General features: G+C 40.3%; 1 protein-coding gene across 2 annotated transcripts in view; it reads left to right on the plus strand.

Moving 5' to 3' along the window:
* The first annotated feature begins 137 nt into the window (after positions 1-137).
* Positions 138-17,661, plus strand: part of MTDH (metadherin) — a 32,539-nt gene continuing 15,015 nt past the window's right edge. Inside the window, exons 1-6 of one of the 2 annotated variants that reach the window (XM_090137827.1) lie at positions 138-837; positions 6,279-6,383; positions 11,265-11,346; positions 11,815-11,994; positions 13,331-13,399; positions 15,431-15,682. In XM_090137827.1, coding sequence (XP_089993953.1) covers positions 451-837; positions 6,279-6,383; positions 11,265-11,346; positions 11,815-11,994; positions 13,331-13,399; positions 15,431-15,682 — 1,075 coding nt within the window. In that variant the 5' untranslated portion in view covers positions 138-450. The remainder of the gene's footprint in view (positions 838-6,278; positions 6,384-11,264; positions 11,347-11,814; positions 11,995-13,330; positions 13,400-15,430; positions 15,683-17,661) is intronic. The other variant, XM_031591041.2, reaches the window with a different exon arrangement.

Consider the following 17,661-nt stretch of genomic DNA (forward strand, 5'->3'; position numbering starts at 1 on the left):
GACGCAAACCAGCGTTCCGCGTACCGCGACACCCGAGATATGTTGCAGGCGAAGCGAATTAAAGGCGGCTCACGAACAGGGAAGCAGCCCCGCCGCTCGCTGGGCAGGAAGGTCACGGCTCCCTCCCGCCGGCTGCCACGTCGAGATCGCCCGCCGCCCCGCAACAGAGCAGGGCGGGGCAGGGCGGAGAGAGGAGGAGCAGCAGGAGGAGGGCGGCTGCTGAGGGGCGGGGATGGCGGCGTCGCGCTGCGGCAGGCGGCCGGCGGGGCGGTGACGTTGGCGCAGGCCAGAGGGCGGGGAGGAGGAAGAGGAGGAGACCGGGCGCCTTCGGAGCGGAGGCGGCCGCGTCCCGCGTAGGCTCCGGGCGGCTCTCGGGGCCGCGATGCGCTCGGCCTGAGCTCTCCCTCCGCAGCTCTCCCGCTTCGGACCTCCGCGGGGCGAGGGGCCGCGATGGCCGCGGGCGGCTGGCAGGAGGCGGCGGCCCGGCAGGCCGAGCAGACGGCGGCCCGGGTGCGGGACGTGCTGTCGGGCGGCCTGGGCCTGCTGCGCGCCGAGCTGGGCCTGGAGCTGGGCCTCGACCCCCAGGGCCTGCCCACCTGGCTCGCCCTGGCGCTCCCGGCCGCGCTGGGGCTGGCGCTGCTGGGGCTGCTCCTGGCCGCGGCCTGCGGAGGAGGGCTCCGCAAGAAGGCGGCGCGGAGCGCGGCCGAGAGGAAGGGCGACGAGGCGGCGGCCCTGACGGCCGGCGGGGGCCCGGGCAGGGCGGCGGGGCCGGGGCTGCTGAAGGGCGACGAGCAGAAGAAGAGGAGCAGGAAGAAGCTGCAGGAGAAAGCGGCGAGGGTGAGGGGCCGCGGGCTCTGGGAACCGCTTCGCGCTGCTGCTCTCCTGGCCGCGGGGCTGGGGGCCGTCAGCCCGGCTGGCGTCGCCTGCGTGCGGGGTTCGTGGCGCGGCGCTGCTTCGACAGCCCGCAGCGAGCCGCGAGAACGCCGTGTTGGTACCGAGCGGGGAATGCAGCGCTGCCTTCTCCAGGCGTTCTGATGGCTCTACAATATTACGCGAAAGCAGTATCTATATTTCTCTCTCTTTGCTCATCGTCATTAATCTAAAGGCTTGCCGGGTTGGGAACTGGCAGCGGAGACCTCGTTCTGGTGTAATTTCAAGGCAGGAGGGGCAGCCCAGGCAGGTACAGGCGGCGGCATTACAAGCCTCGTAAATGCTGCAGTGATTCAAACTTGAAGGCGTTTTGTGGCGTCTTCTCAACAGAACGCCTTAACGTCGGTCTGGCGGTGAGCTTCCCTCGGAGGGAATATGTCTGACTTAGTTGTTACAGTAAGGATAATCTCCTTTAATAAGGAAATCTCTCTGAGCAGCCCCTTAAAAACAGATCGTTCCTGTCTTTTTTTAATTCTCGCTGTGTGCTCTCGCTAGTGCCTTGCGTCTCTGAAAGTGTTTTCGTGACAAAATTAATAGATTACAGAAATTATCAGCTGCCCTTTTCAGGCTCCTGATAATCGTAGGTTAGCGACTTGAAGGAATTGCTTCAGTAGCTTTTATTTTGTTGGTATGTTTGTAATCCTATTTATGTCCAAATGGATTATAGGAATGAAAGTGCAGCAGATGTCCCCTGCCTGTTACAACCGTGTCTCATATTTTGCACTGTAAAATCTGAATGATTTGCCTATGACCAGAAAAAAGGAGGTACAAGAGGAATTTGTACCCCTGATTGATTCTGTGGCAATATTGAGGCTTGAGAAGGTTTTGGTTGTTTTCTTCTTCTTTTTTTTTTTTTTTTCTTTTTAAGATATTTTAGCTTTGGCTTCTTGTGAACAGTGCAAAAGTCTCTGCATCATCAAGATGTCTTTGAGCAATGAACTACTGAAACTTGCTGGAGCTGTTTGTGCAAGTTGCAGGAGGTTAAATGCAGAGCACTGAGAAGAAGAAGGACTGTGATTCAGAGTTTTTTCAAATGTTACTAGGTCTCCATTTTGGAGAAGACATATTAAAGAGGCAGCGCTTTTCACCCTCCTGAAAGGTGAAGGGATTTAACAGATCTGTTTTACTTTTTTGAAAATAGTGGCTGCTCTCAGAAATAATCCATGTTTTGCTTATTCTGTTTTTATACTGGAATTAAAATGCAATCTCTTGCAAGTCATGACTGGGGAGGCTGAGAAATTTTTCAACAGTAGACAGTGAAGAAATACACCATTAACTTCACAGTGCTCTGCTGTACAGGGCTTCATGAAAGCAAGCTTTGTATGTAAACTTAACTGACATTTTCAGTGAATATAAATACTTGTATTGTTTCAGGCTTGGTTTTCTCAGGCAAAATAGTAAAAATTGAGGCTGTGTAAGAGCAAACAGCTTTACAGTCAAAAAAGTATAAAAATGTTTTTTAGCTGTGAAGCTGTCATTCTATATTCTCAAGATCTTAAAAGTTATTTTCATAGTACTCTGTAACCATTATTTCCATGCAAAAATGGGAAGGGGGAACAACAACTTTCTCAACAAAAGAAAATGCATAAACTAAATCATTAATTACAGTGCAAATAAGTTTCTAATAGCAGTGAAGTTAAATAGGCCTGCCTTGTGCTCATTACCCAACGTAAGTTCATAGGGACTGACTGGTGTTTGCATGTCCCAGTGTTTTCTGACTTAGTTTCACAATGGAGAATTTACAGGAGAACATCGTGAATTTAAAAGTGGAACAAAAATTCCTACCAAAGGCTGCATGTTGGTTTTCATGCTGTATTTTTCTACACCCTAGTGCTGGTGATGAGCTCTGTGGAGGAAAAAGAGTAAGCCTATTATCAGTAGATTTACCAGAGGGCTTGCTATACCAGAGTCTAGATTTCCATTACAGGTATTACAGAAAGCTTAGAGCAACTGGTCTGCAGCATTAAAAAGCGCACTCCAGATGTCTAATTAAAAGCTGTAGGGTTACTTTAATGTAGAGTTACTGAGCTCATTGTATGACAGTGATGTGTAACTCTCGTCAGTCAGGCTCAGAAACATTCTTTGCTGTACCCTTTCCAAGGAGGAATATCACTGCCTCGTTCCACGAGTTTAGCTCTATTCAGCTCCTTTACGGGTACTGTACAATCTAACTGATATTGTTAGTAAAATCAATTTAGCTCAGTAGTGCTGAGTTCACTGGTTGCAGCAGCAGCGATGGGGTTCTGTTTGTTTACTTGCCGTGGATAGACTGAGATAAAATGAAGCTGGAATGGTTTAGCGTTCATTAACATTTTTTAAACCTTCAGCAGAAAAAGGTGGAATCTGTTCTTAGGTGGTATCTTCACAATCTGAAAAACGCCATAGAAACTTAAGAATAATCCTTTTCTGTATTCTGCTATAGCTTGTAAAAAATAAAAATAAAAAAAAGTCTTTACGTGTGCAGAAAAATACCAAACTAGCAATTTATTTCCTATAGGTTGGAGTCTACCTGTGCAGTAAAGGCCACATGCTAATGCTTTCTTTCAGTACAGGCATTGGCGTTCATCTGCGAAAGCTTTCTATTTGGCCTCCTTGAAAGAAGTTCTCAGACTACGCTTTTTGCTCCTAGAAATATGCCACATAAAGACTTTTTCATACTTTCAACTGATACTCGCGCGTTGTGCCTGTCAGATTGCAGGAGGAGTGAGGCTGTAGGATTGTCTGTTGCTTCAAGGGTAAATTGCTCCGTTTCTTTCTTAAGAAAAGCTTATGAAAAATAATGGTAAATGGATTCTTTCATTGGCCGAAAATAGTGTAGGTAGGCATAGCTCTATAATGTGTAACTAAGGATTAATAAGGCCCTGTAAAGCTCAAATGATAGTAATTTCATTTTGTTTTCTTAAGTGTGAAATTGAGGTATCCATAGCGCTGTACTGAATTGAAAGAACGTTTTTTTTTATTTTAGCACTCAATCTCAGCAATACCCGTATTCTACTTCTGAATTATCTTAACACCCTCTATAGAGAATATGGGATGAAAAAGGTTTTTTTTTTTTTAAACAGTGGAGTTTTAAGTTCAGCAGGCAAGTTCAGAAGTTTGTTTGGTAATGAATATTTTAGACAGCATCATTTCTGCTCTGACATTATTTCACATCTTCCTGTAGCTGTTTGGATCAGATAAAAAAAGATGGTATATAATAAATTAGAGCATTTAGAAGAGTTAATATCTTTGATGGAAGTTGGGTATATATTACTTTGAAGTCTTAAGCTTTGCCTTTTAGGCTGTTGTTGCCTTTTAAAAGAAATGCCCTTGAATACTATGGAAAAGCTTCTGCTACTGTTATATCCAAAAATGGTCACATGAATTTTGCTTAAAAGTCTATGATTCATCTGTGGGCAGGAATAAAATGTGGAAAGCTTCCACTGAGAAGGCAAATATTACAAATATTCAGGGAGAAATGCGTGAGAGTACGGATTTTAGAACTTACTTGTGATGGCTGCTGCTTACGTGATCAGATGATGGAACAGTGTTTTAAGTGGTCAGTGGTTTTAAGTGGGTGAGTTTTTCTGGAGGGTTGGTTCTTAATGGGTATGAATTACTTTATTTCTTCTGACAAATGGCTTTTGTTTTCGAAAGTGAGCATTAAAACTTTAGATGTTGATCAAGAAAGTGATTTTCACACTGAAGATATGTATGTTATACCAAAAAAGCGAAGCAAAGCCCCGTGCAGAATTAAAAGAAGTCAGCGGGCTGTGAACATCTCTGAGGCAATTCTGAGAGCAGATGTGGCAGCTCTACTCTCTAGATACACCGCTGAATAACTCGCATTCTTCCTCCAGCTTGCGACTTGAAACATCACGGGTATTGCCATAGATTAAAAGGCATCCTGACACTAACAGCCTAGCTGTATGGCATCTAGAGGAAATCAGGTTCAAGAACCCATACTGACAATGGGTTATTTTCCAAGATTGAATGTCAACTCCTTGGTATCTCTGTGGAGCCTTGTTCTGGGAGCCTTATGAGAAGAACTTCTGAATGGTTCTTAGATGGAGATCTAGAAAATGTCTTTCGTTTTCAGAATGCCGAGGGATCTGTTGCAAGTTAGATATAAAAAGTCTAATTTAAGGCAGGTTATTGCAAAGGAGGAGTTGAGTGACCTGATCTTTCAATTTCTATTAATAGGTACAAAATAACAAGCTGGCATGCTAGCCAGCTACAGTAAGCAATACTATGAAATGTTCTGGTGAGAGCATGCCAGGGGTGCTCTGTAAGCATAATATAGCATGGCAAGATGTAACTCCAGTTAAAGTGGGGAACGGTATAATGCAGAGTTAAGGTAGCTTATGTTTTTTTAATAAAATAATGATAATACATGGATTTGTTTAGGCTTCTTTTGAATTGCTCTTTTACACAGGCCTTTGCCCCAGACAGGAAAGTGAAGTAGTTATTTGTGCTTATCATGCTAAATTAGAGTGAAAGTTTGATGCAGAAATCATTATGAATAACAAGAAACTTGTGTAGACACAGTATCAATTAGTACCTCTGATAATTGATTTTCACCCCATTTGGTTAGTGTCTAGCAGAATAATACTTTAGATTCTTTCAACTCTGCGAGCACAGTAACATCTCCCTTAGATTTGTGTTAACATTACTTAGATTATTGTATTTCTGCATAGGGAGTTTGCTTTTCCTGCCAAAGGTGGTGATCAGACTAATGGCTGTGCAGAGTTTAACTTCATTATTGTGGAAACTTTTGGAAAGTAATACATGCCAGTTTCCTTCCCTTTATTACTATGTGAGGGGAAAATGGTAGGCTAACGAAGTCTGACTGTCTGAACAGAACAATAGGGATAGCCTTTGTTCGTGCTGCATGTTTAACTTCTAATCTCTCTTCTGTGAAGTTGAACTTGTGAAGGAAGTGAGGGTTATGCACAGATTTGGAGAATAAAGTGCAGAAATTTGTTCAAGCTAGGAGTAATTTAGAAAATTCAAGCTCATTCCTGAACTGCCACAAAGTGCTAAATATGTTCATTTAATGACTTAATTTGTAACACATGCAGATGTAGCTGTTCTGAAAGCTAGTAACTTCTTGAAATTTGCATTTTGATTGGTAATTCCTGTGAGAATGGAGATAAAATGAGGGAACTTCTGTTTTGTTTCCATTCTCATTTGTGCATTTGGTAAATGTGCAATTGCTGTGAATACTTTGAGTCCTTATCCAAAATTCCCTGTGCTCACAGGTACTTTTCAGTCAACAAATAGTTGCATTTCGGTAATTATGTTGCTTGAGCTTTGCTGCTTCTGCTTTCTCCAGTTTTTTTTATTATCCATGCTTCTTGTTTATGCAGCCTAATGGACGGTCTTTCCTTGATGTATCTGAGGATGAAGTAATACAGCCCGTCCGTAAGGAAAATACAAAGCAGCCGTTGGATGCAGAAAAGAAGAATGAAAAGGTCAGTTACAGATTTGAAATGAAAACGTGGAAGTTTAATGCACATCGCTTCAATGTCACGTAACTCTGCTTGTGATTGGAATTCCTACTGCTTATATATGAGCAAGGGGACGTGTTTCTTACTATAAAGAGCACTAATCTAATGTGTTGGAAAGAGCTAACAGTATTTTCTTAACTTCTGAGATCATGCTTTATCATGGATCGTTTGCATCAAGCAAAACAAACCCCCATGCTGAACACTGATAACGTTGTTAGCAATTTGAAAATGTTAAACCTAGAGAAATTAAGTTTGTTTAATCATTGCTGGCTTCTGTGGAGATACAGTGTAATGATAGTATTGTTAAGTGGCACAACAATGGAGGGACTACTATTGAAAGGATTGAGACCATGTGCTTGCTTATTTCTTTTGTCAGATGTATCCACTAGTGTTTAGAGATCTTAATTTCTGGTGACAAATAGGGGCTTTGAAGTCTGGTTCGAGCTTTTTGTTATGCAAATTGAGCAGCTGTGTTAGAACATCTTTTTTCCAAGCACAGTCTGTAGCTTTACATAGAAGGTAACTGTACTAAATGTTTGGTTTTGTTTTTTTTTCCCCTTAGGACCAATCTCTTGTAGCTTTATCACAAATGCTCTCTCTTCTAGGCAACATAGGTGGATTTATGGTAGGCCTCTGACCAAAAATTTTATTTTAGTTCTTTTTGATAACGTTATATGTGAAATTTTAATTCTGGCATGGATTTCTGAAGATTCATAATAGATATCCTGGCTTGTGCTGCAGTGAAGACTGGACTGTCAGTTTTGTTCTGATCTGGTTTCCTTTGTATTCTGTCCTATTAGGATTGATAAAAAATCACTATTTAAAATATATATACACATTTTGACAAAGTAATGTAACTCAAATCATTTGATATATTTAAGTATAAATTAATAGAATTATTTTCTTCAAAAATGCATTTGCTTTGCCTATGCTGAGGAGTATTGGAAAGAGAAATTAGTATGCTCAAGCAGTCAGAAAACAGCATTTAGTTATTGTAATGAGTTTAGCTCACTCAGGCTCTAATTAAGTTGCTTGACTTACCTTTTTTTTTTTTGCAGTTAGTATGTTGGCTGAAGCACAACTGTACCTGCGAGTTAACTGTATCGTGTCAGTTGGCTGTAGAGCTCTGAAAGCTTTCATCATTGCAAACAGGCTTCTCTGTGAAATGGCTTTGCCTTAAAATTTCATGCAGCACACTTCTTTTTCTTCTCCATGAGTCACATATCAGATTGACTTTGTGGGTTTTTTTCAAGGGCAGAACAAAATGGGATCCTGAAGGAGTAACTGCATTTATATTCTTAACTTTCACTTTATCTTAAGTGGCTTTCCCAGTAGGTAAGGTGTTTAAATACTCAACTTGAGCCTTACCGTAAAATTGCCAGCATAGTAATGTGAATTTTGAAATGTTAAATTGAAGCTGCAGCTCTGTGAAGTCAGTACATAGATTCTTATGCTCCTTCCCCAGATTAGGTTTTCATAACTCTTTGAGGAAGCCTGGGAAAGAGCACATTTGCCTCAGGAATTGATTGTTGCCCTTCAGTTAAAAACAGCCCCAAGAACTTGCTGTAAGCTACATGTAATTTTACAGACATCTAATTATTTGGTTAAGCCTTGTGGGGCATCTGTTGCGTTTGTAACATCATATGCCTGCTAAGGAGAACGTTGGGGGTCCTGTGTAGGTGTTCTTTCTTTGTATGGCTTTAGGTGGGTGGTATAAGTTGATGGCTGGGATTTAAGCAGCGTGTGAACGTAGATATATGTGAATATATATATATAATCTGTGACCTGAAGGGTATGATTTTTTTTGTTACTGCTGTGCTTTAATATATGCTTTTGGTGAAAAACAGCACTTCGTTTGTTTCAGTATTTCATAGCTGTTTCAGCCTTGTGAGTTTCATGCATGTTTTTTCACAATAGATGCCACTTCTTGTTCTGCTTTGTGAGGAGGGGAAGCTTTGGATGATGGCTCAGTTGTGGTTGTTTCATACGGTTCATCATTTCGACACTAAATAGCTTCTTCCCTTTTTTCCATTTTAGTGACTTGCATGGTACAGAGTTCTTTAGTTTTTAGTGTGTGGAACTTAAAAAGAGTAGAAAAAAGTATTTTCTGATGACACTATAAGATCTTAGAACTTCATTGCCTGTTCTGTTTGCCAGTACACAAAACTGCCTTGTCTTGAATACTAGAAATAAATAGTCCACTGGGGATGAAGAAGAAAGGCTTATTTTTCTATAGTTTGTTCTTTTGGGTTGTGGGGCTGGGCTGGGAACATTCATTTTACAGACCTAAATTTCGGCCAGCCTGCCAAGTTCCTCATGTTCTCTTTGGCTGGTGGCAGACCCAACACTGGCAGCTCTCTGTGTTGCAGAAGCTGACGCTTTGAATGAGTAGGGTTGCTGCAAAATGATTGGCTCATTTGCTCAAAAACATTTAATGTCTTTAACCTTTGGCAGTCAGTTTGTAACCAAGATAATAATGACTGTTACAGCACTCAGTTTTGCAGGTGATGAGTAAGTGGTACCTAATTATAGTCCTAGCTTCAGAGATTCAGCTGTAGTGACTGAGGCTAAGAAAGCAAGTATCTTTTCAATATTTAAATTATTGACTTTCTGAAAAACAAACCTTGTTTTCAAAACGACAAAACATTGGATTTTCATGAGAAGTGTAAAATTTGTTTCTCTGTAAAATCAAGTTATTTAAGAAACTGCAGTTATAACTTAGAGAAGCAGTCATCTTAAACAGCTATCTGAAAGACTTGTGATGTCTTCTGAGGTGTTCTCTTAGTGTCAAAGGACAGATGAGCAGTCATGGCTTTGTGAACATCACTCAACTTCCAGTCTCAATGTAGCTGAAAATGAAAAATGAATCTACAATAAAATCACTGATCTCCTTTCAAATTCAGTTGAAAGAAGCAAGTCATCATAGTTTTTCATGTTGTCTGCTGTTATTTTTAATTATTTACTTGGAAGGTGCTCTGGCAGATAATCTGGGTTATTCATGTTTTTGGAACCACTTCTTTCCAGATTGCTTTTGAAACTGGCCCTACTTTTTTGGAGACTTCAGAAGCTAAATAGCCAGTACACGGGTAAATGTAGTCTGCTGAGCAAACTTGGAAGATAATTCTGTTTGTATGCGTATTACTCAGTAAGCAGTGAGTTAACTGTTCTAGTCACTTCTATAAGTGCTACAGGTATGTTGATACAGCACTATGTACAACTAGTGGTGTTTTTATTAGCTGTGGAGCTGCATCAACAAGCTGTGCTGCTTTCAGTACCAATATTGAAGCTATACGATTGTTTTGGAGCATGCAACTCAAAGACATGTACATTACATAGCATTTTGGAGCCATGAGGTATCTACTGCAGCTGTGGTGTTAACTTGGTTGTTAGCAATCCTAGAGAAATTGATATCCAAAAAAAGTATATCGAAGACTTGCAAATTGTGTGGTCTGAACTCAAGTGAAAAGCAGGCAATTAGCCTTTACCCAGTTATTAGGCTTGCTCTGAATGTCCAGAAAGATAGTGGTATGCTGGGAATACTGTTAATATATTCATACAAAAAATATGAAACAGTGAAAGCTGGACCTTAATTTGAGTAAATAGCCTTCTCTCTTTAACAGCTTGTGTTTTTTTTTCATTCAGACTTATCTAGTAGTTCTTCACTAGATTGAAAAGCTTTTCAGCATTCTTTTCTTTCCAGGAAGGCAGGCAAGTCATTTTGTCAATACTTCAGCTTATCAAAAGATTAAACTCTGGGCCTTTTCTATATTATACTCTCTCCTGATTCTTGTGTCATTTTTCTTTTTCCCCCTTCAAAATCATCTTTTTAACATTGTGTATTACTACCTGTTGCACCAAAACTACTGGTGAAGGTTGTCATCTCTGTTCCTATTCATTTACTTCTGTCTGTATAGCCAAGAAGCAATGACAGTAGAAACCTTAATATAAATAAACAAACTGTATGTATATTGTATGGGCTGCAATCATAGTTGCAATTTTGAAGTCATTTTCCATGCTAGAATTCTCTTAACTATTTTAAAGATGTCACTGGCACTCTTTAGTGACTGAAGGACCTGGGGCTGTTCAGTCTGGGGAAAGGAGGCTGAGGGGAGACCTTATTGCTCCCTTTCAATATCTGAAAGGTGTTTATAGCAAGGGCAGAGCTGGTCTCTTCTCACTGGTGACAGGATGAGGGGAAATGGCCTCAAGCTGTACCAGGTTAAGTTTGGCTTGGATATCAGGAAAAACTTCTTTACAGAAAGGGTTGTTAAGCACTGGAATGGGCTCCCCAGGGAGGTGATTGAGTCACCATCCCTGGATGTGTTTAAAAGCCATTTGGATGTCATGCTCAGGAATGTGATTTAGTGGAGGGTTGTTAGAGGCAGGGTAGTATGGTTAGGTTGCAGTTGGACTTCATGATCTTTAAGGTCTTTTCCAACCTGAGCAATTCTATGATTCTTTTATTCTTCGCATAGAACTCTGTACAGATTTTGCCAGAGAAGAATCTTCCTGCCAAACAGTTCGTGTTCCTCTGTGATTAGAACTCTCTCAGCTTAGCTTCTTCCACTGGGATTTGTACTCTGTAGAATAAGTGCTTGCTCTTAACACTTGTGTACTGTGCAAGTCTTTCATGTACCTCAGCAATCTTAATTTATGTTTAGGAATCAGTATTGTTTAGTACATTTTTCATTTTCAACTGTCTGTACAGGAAGTTTTAAGGAAAATCTATTCAAATTTGCCTGTGTTCTACTGATTGTTTTTTGTTTGTTTGTTTTTATTTGAAAATCTAAATTGCTGTAGTGTTCATTAAGTAATTAAAATAATGCATATTTTTTCTTTTCCTAGTCAAAGAAGAAAAAGAAATCAAAGGGAGATGCTAAAACAGCTCCGGATGCATCACGTCTAGATGGCAAGGAAGCTGATGAAGGTATTGAGCACAAAATATAGTAGTTAAATAAAATAGTTTCTTTTAACTTCTGTGCTACTTAAGAATTACTTGTTTGTGATTCAGTAATGGGAAACTCATTTTGTCATACCTACGGAATTATGTTAAATCTGATCTTAATGGGAATCTGATCTTTGAAGCAAGTTTGTTTAATTGTTAATGAAGCAGTTGAAGTTGTTAAACTTACAGAAACTGAGAGTAGTCATGAATAATAGCTCATTTTATCCATGTTTGCTTTGTGAAGCAGATTTATTGCATTGCATCCAGAACAGCACTTACCTTTGGTCAGTCATTTGTTTTCTCAGACTAATGCTGAAGTTGACTGCCACATCTGTGATGTTTTCTTTAAACTGAACCTGTTTTTAGTCTTCAGCTTGATAGGAAACAAGGTAAAACTGTCATTTTTTTCTCTCTAACTTTGTGATGTTTTCACTTTGGGGAACATTTTAGGAACCTGGGAAACGAAAATCAGTAACAGAGAAAAGCGTCAGCAGCGCAAGCGAGACAAGGTGATGACTGATGGTGGTTCAGGAGAATCAAATCTCCAAGGAACAGAGAACACAGCTGCTGTATCCATTGAACAACTGATGCCCCCACCATCACTTCCAGTTGGTCTCAGAAAAAATAAAGGTATGATGGTTTAGAGATTTCTAGAAAACACTTGAATGCTTAAATAGTGACTGTGTTGGAAGTATAGGTGGTATATTTGGAGATGTAACACAAGCCATGTAAAGATTAGTTTTCAGTGTGCAAAAATACCATTTTTTGAGCCACTCGTGGGAGAGCTCTGGGGAGGACATTCTGGGGTAAATGGCAGAGGCAGGCCATACATCTCAATTCCCATATTTGTGCTTCACTGACTCTGACCTTGATGATCCTGGAAGCTTCAAACTCACCCACAGGACTGCTGCAGCCAGGACCAGCTTCTCAAATTATTGATTACTTCCTTGTGGCAAGATTATGCCTATGAGTTCTCTGCACAGATCATTTACTGCTTAACATGTAGACTTTTGTTTCGGTTTCTAGTTTATTAGTACCTGCATTGAAGTGATTCATGATGGTGGGGCATCTGGCTGAAGTTCAGTAGTCAGTTGTGGCAGTTAAGGTTTCAACAGGGAAATGTAGGCTTTTGTGGCTGCTGATGTTTCAGAAAGTTGCATGGGTTTAAGGAGTGCGTAGGCACAGGAATTCATATTTGGCTGTAGCTGAGCAGAGACTTAAAGAATGCACTTGGCTCTCTAATTTGATAAAATTTGTTCTAGCATAGTGACAAGAAGACCAAGCCTAGCTACTGTTTGGTACTTTGTAACAATACTTTGAAACTTCCATGCTTTAATGATTTGTTTTTTTTAACTGATGCTTGTTGGCACCTTGACTGAGTGGCTTGTTCTTTGAAAACTGGATCAGTTGTCTCCAGTTTTCCTTATTTTGTCCATTTATGTACAGACAGCTTCAACAAGTAATTCCAGCTGTAGGTATTTCTGGCAGTGCATGACTACTGTAACCTCTTTAGACAGAGTCCCTTGTGCATATGCTCTAAGGTATCACTGTACCAGATGAATATGAAAAGAATCAGTAATGTCTCATGTTCTCATGGAAAGGTAAAAGTTAGAAATAGCTTTATGTTTCTGAAGTACTTGAGCTGCCCTTGGTTGGAAAATTGCAGCTTCTGTTTTAGATTTCTGTTCCTTGTTCTTAAGGAAGCTATAGCCAGAATTCTTTGAAATGTGCAGTTACTCGCTGTATAGGCCCTTAATGGCCTTTAAGTGTTTAATCTGTCTATAAGAATCAAGAATATGAAAAATAGAGCATTATTTTTATTCTTGAGTTCCCTGTAAATAGCTTAATTTATTTTGAGGTACTGATAATTGTGTTTTCTTTAGATATCAATAGTGAATGCTCTCAGGATATTTGCTAGTCTTTGCAAAAAAACATATTCTAGCTCTGTCTCCTACCTTTTATCCAGGTGATGCTCTTCTGAATGTGCAAGTTAGCAGCTCTAAACCTTCAAAGGGGGAGTCATCAGTTCCACAAGGTAAAAGGTTTTGTTGCTAGGCATCCTAATTAACTGGAAATGTGTTTTAAGGAAGTGAAAACAAACTGTCACTGCAGGATGTTGCATGGTTACTAATTTAGGACTCTATTATACAGCTGGCTTTTTTGGCTATGCAGGTGTTATATTTCTAAGTTGCAGGTGGTGTTTAACATGTGGAAATTGATCTTATATCTATTGGGGTGTAGAAAACAAAAAGTGCCTAGAAATTTCATGCAAATTATCTGCTACACATGTTGTTACTTACAGAACAGTAAAACTTATTCTCAAGGTCTGTTTAAAAGTCCCTCATGTTTTTCAAACTTTTTCCTGTTAATGAGTTCCTGACTTAAAGAATTAATGTGTTAACTTATTTCAAAGATAAGTCCTGATTTTCATAGTTTGCACTCATTGCAGGTTATGCATGCTTGGGTTATTCAGCTCTTTCCATTCTCCTTTGAGAACCAGCATTCATTTTAAGAATGACTTTATTTGTCATATGTGTAATTTCACTATGTTAGCCTATGATTTGACTGGTGAATCTCAGTGGCTTTTTGATAAGAGACGTTGACGTGGTGGTGATTAAATTTTGGCACTGTGAACAAAGGTGATTGTTTTTCATAGCCAACACTCATAGTATTTCTTTAACCAAGAGCATTGCTTGTGTTTAAGGCAAGTCAACAGATGAGGTATTGAAAGCACCCAGGTCCAGAAAGTACGCCACTCCTAGTTCTTGAGAGCTTTGATTTACATGCTAACTTCATGGACTGTAGCTCGGAAAGGAGGAGCCACATTCTACAGAGCTTCAAAGAAGCATAATTGTAGGATAGGAGGCAGTGATTTAAGTTGCAGTAAGGAGTATTCTGACTGGGCATGAGAAGGAAAGCTCTTAGTAAGTTTGCCCAGAGGTGGTTTGAACTCTCAGCCTTAATGATTTCCAGAACTTGAGTAAAGCGATAAAAGTTTGAAACGAATTGTACATCAGTTAGCAGAAGGTGGAATCAAGTGAATTCCAGAGATCCATTCCAACCTTAAGTTTTCTGTAATTTCTGTGGAAAGTTGCTGGTTGTACAGAAAGTGTATGTAAGTGAGGCGAGAACAGTTTGATAAACAGAATAATCAAACTTTTACTTGAGAACTTCAGTTGTTTTCTTGCAGGGCTGCGAAACAGTTGCTTTACCAGCTACCCTACAGTTTCAGTGTGTTTGTTATTTCTGTTGTCTTCCTGTGAGAATGTTTATTGACGGAGTGTAACAGCTCTGGAGTTGGGTAGAGAAAGAACAGTACTTCTAGATACAGGGATTGGGATGTTACAGATCTCTGTGTTTGGAGATAGGGTTTGTCTAGGAACACGTAGTCACAACTCAGCAAATAATTTCCTTGCCAGGGGTGCTGCCTTGAAAGTCTTTTTGCTGCCTGAGTGAAATTTATTTATGAAATAAAATATTTTGTCTGTAGTTTTTGTAAGCATGTTATGCTGACATAGCTGAGTATTTATGTTACATTCTTGATATACAAATATCATGCAGATTGGCAATTTTCTTGTTTTATGATGCATATTTCTTAAAAAAAAGAAACTGATAGGGCCCTTTGAGAAAGGTTTGTCATGTTTAGGAAGTGAGTCCTCTGAAAGTATGTATGAAACTTGCCTTGACTAGTAATTCCTTGGTACAGTAGGCTGTAGGCCAAGGCTTGTGATCTCTTACCTTAGTGAGAGCTTACCATGTTCTTTTCCCTCTGAGTTGATGGACTCTAGTTAATGATAGCTATGCTTCTAGTAGTTTCCACATAGCATTCAGAAAGCGCTTTCTATTCCTTGGTCATTTCTTTCATTTGTGCTTAGAGGACTGTTGTATGTTACCATAGTTACGAAACAGAAATTACTCTCTGTTCAGTGCGTGAGACTCTACAAACCATCAGATCACCATGTAAGAGAAATTATCCCTTTTGTTGTTGAATTAAAAGAAAAAAAAGTTCTGTTTTAATTATTCATCCAGTTTGTATTTTAAATGCTATTTTTATTATGCTTTTAAGTTTCCCCAGGATTAAATGAAAGCCATACAGTAAATGGTGGAAGCTGGAATGAGAAGCCTGTAAAAATCTCCTCACAGATTGGTGTAGGAGAGGAAAAATGGACTCCTGTTTCCTCAGCTACAGCTGGGAAGAGGAAGACTGAGACATCTGCCTGGGCCCAGGAAACTGCAGATGCTAATGGAAATGGAAAGGACTGGGGCGTAACCCTGGTGAGCAGGCCCTGGAAGGAGCGTTCTTTGTTCACTCCTATTGGTAAGCTGTTCTGAGAAAAATTTGCATCGCTTAAATGTTCTTTTTTGTAATGAATTTCTTGAATAGCTTTATGCTGCTATATTAGAATGATAATTGAATGGTGTAGTGAAATGTGAGCTAAGCATTTTCTGTTTCTTGGAAGTTCTGATGGTTTATCATGATTACAGCTTGACTGGACGTTATCTGAAATGAAATTATTTACTTGTAGGAACTGATTTTTTTATTTTTCTAGAATTCTGAAATTGCATAGTTAAGTCATAGTGGAATGTAACTTTTTAACTTATTTCTTAGAACATTAATGTGGTCTGTTGACATAACACAATCAAACCAGCTAGACTTAGCTTGAAGAAGAGAAGGCTCCAGGGAGACCTCATTGTGGCTTTCCAGTACTTGAAGGGAGCATATAAACAGGAGGGGGTACAACTGTTTACAAGGGTGGATAGCGATAGGACAAGGGGGAATGGTTTTAAACTGAGGCAGGGGAGATTTAGGTTAGATATTAGGAGGAAGTTTTTCACACAGAGGGTGGTGACACACTGGAACAGGTTGCCCAAGGAGGTTGTGGATGCCCCATCCCTGGAGGCATTCAAGGCCAGGCTGGATGTGGCTCTGGGCAGCCTGGTCTGCACATAGCAGGGGGGTTGAAACTAGATGATCATTGTGGTCCTTTTCAACCCAGGCCATTGTATGGTTCTGTGTCTTTGGCAGACATTTGTTTAGGTTTCAGGAATAAAGAGTGTTTAGATCTTGTCACAGATTCTTAGTGTTTCACTGATTTTATTTTTTTCCTTTTTTTCTCATTAGAAATTTATTTTTCAATCTTTTGTAGTACAGTTTTTAGCTTTTGTTGCTTACGCTGTTCTGTATAATATGATTTTTTCATTTGTCTGTGGAACAGCCTTTTTATTTAGTAGATACTGTAATACTGTTTTTCCCACTGTTCAGATCCTAGTCACTTCTGCAAGACATTGTTCTTTTATAGTCAGAAACACTGCTATAAGTCTAGGCAGACTTCATTTGTCCCACATATCTTGAAGTGTGGCATCTGAATCTGGACTATTAGAAGGATTTCTGTTGGAAGCTCTATTGTTGCCAAGCTGAAGCAAAGGTGTGCTTTGGTTTCTGTGTTATTTCTTCATATTCCAGAAAGCTGTATTCTGCTTGCATCATAGAATGGCTTGGGTTGGAAGGGACCTCCAGGATCATCTAATTCTAAACCTGCTGCCAATCATTTAATCAGGCACTAGATCAGGTTGCCCAGGGCCCCATCCAATCTGACTTGAACGCCTTTAGAGATGTGGCATCCACAGCTTTCCTGGGCAGCCTGTTCTAGCACCTCACCATCCTCTCAGTGGAAGATTTCCCCGAAATCTGGTCTGAATTTCTGTTCTTTTAGTTTTTAACTGTTTCCCCTCTGTCCTATCAGGTGGTACTTTGTATTCTAATACAGTGTTACTTATTGACTGAACATCCTGTTCTTGTTTTGGTATGGAGAACAGATCATGTTTGACCAGGCTGATCTGCTTCTGGTAAAATGACAGGATTTGTAGATGAAGGGAGAGAGGTGGATATCCTTTTCCCATAACTTCAGTAATACTTTCAGTATTGTCTCTCACAGCATATTCTGTATCCAGTTTAAGGGGCTCAGCTATGGATGGTTGAAAAACTGATTAGGTTCAGAGATCATACTTTACCTGGAGGCTGACAGTGGGATGTCCCAGGGCTTTATCATCTCTGTAATGGAGACGACGATGAAGTGCAACTTGCATCACATTTCCAGATTACAGAAAACCTTGAGGAACTAGCTGATGCCATCCAGAGGGACCTAAACCAAACTAGAACAAGGACAAATATAATGTGATGTTCTGCACCTGGAAAGGAAGAACCCTGAGCTGGGGAATGACAGTCTGGGAAGCAGCTTCATTGGAAAGAACGGAACTGGTGGACACAAAGATGGAAATGAGCCAGCTGGCCATGGG

The sequence above is a fragment of the Phasianus colchicus genome, chromosome 3, assembly GCF_987193195.1.
Source record: "Phasianus colchicus chromosome 3, bPhaCol1.hap1.1, whole genome shotgun sequence".
In the NCBI taxonomy this organism is placed as follows: Eukaryota; Metazoa; Chordata; class Aves; order Galliformes; family Phasianidae; genus Phasianus; species Phasianus colchicus.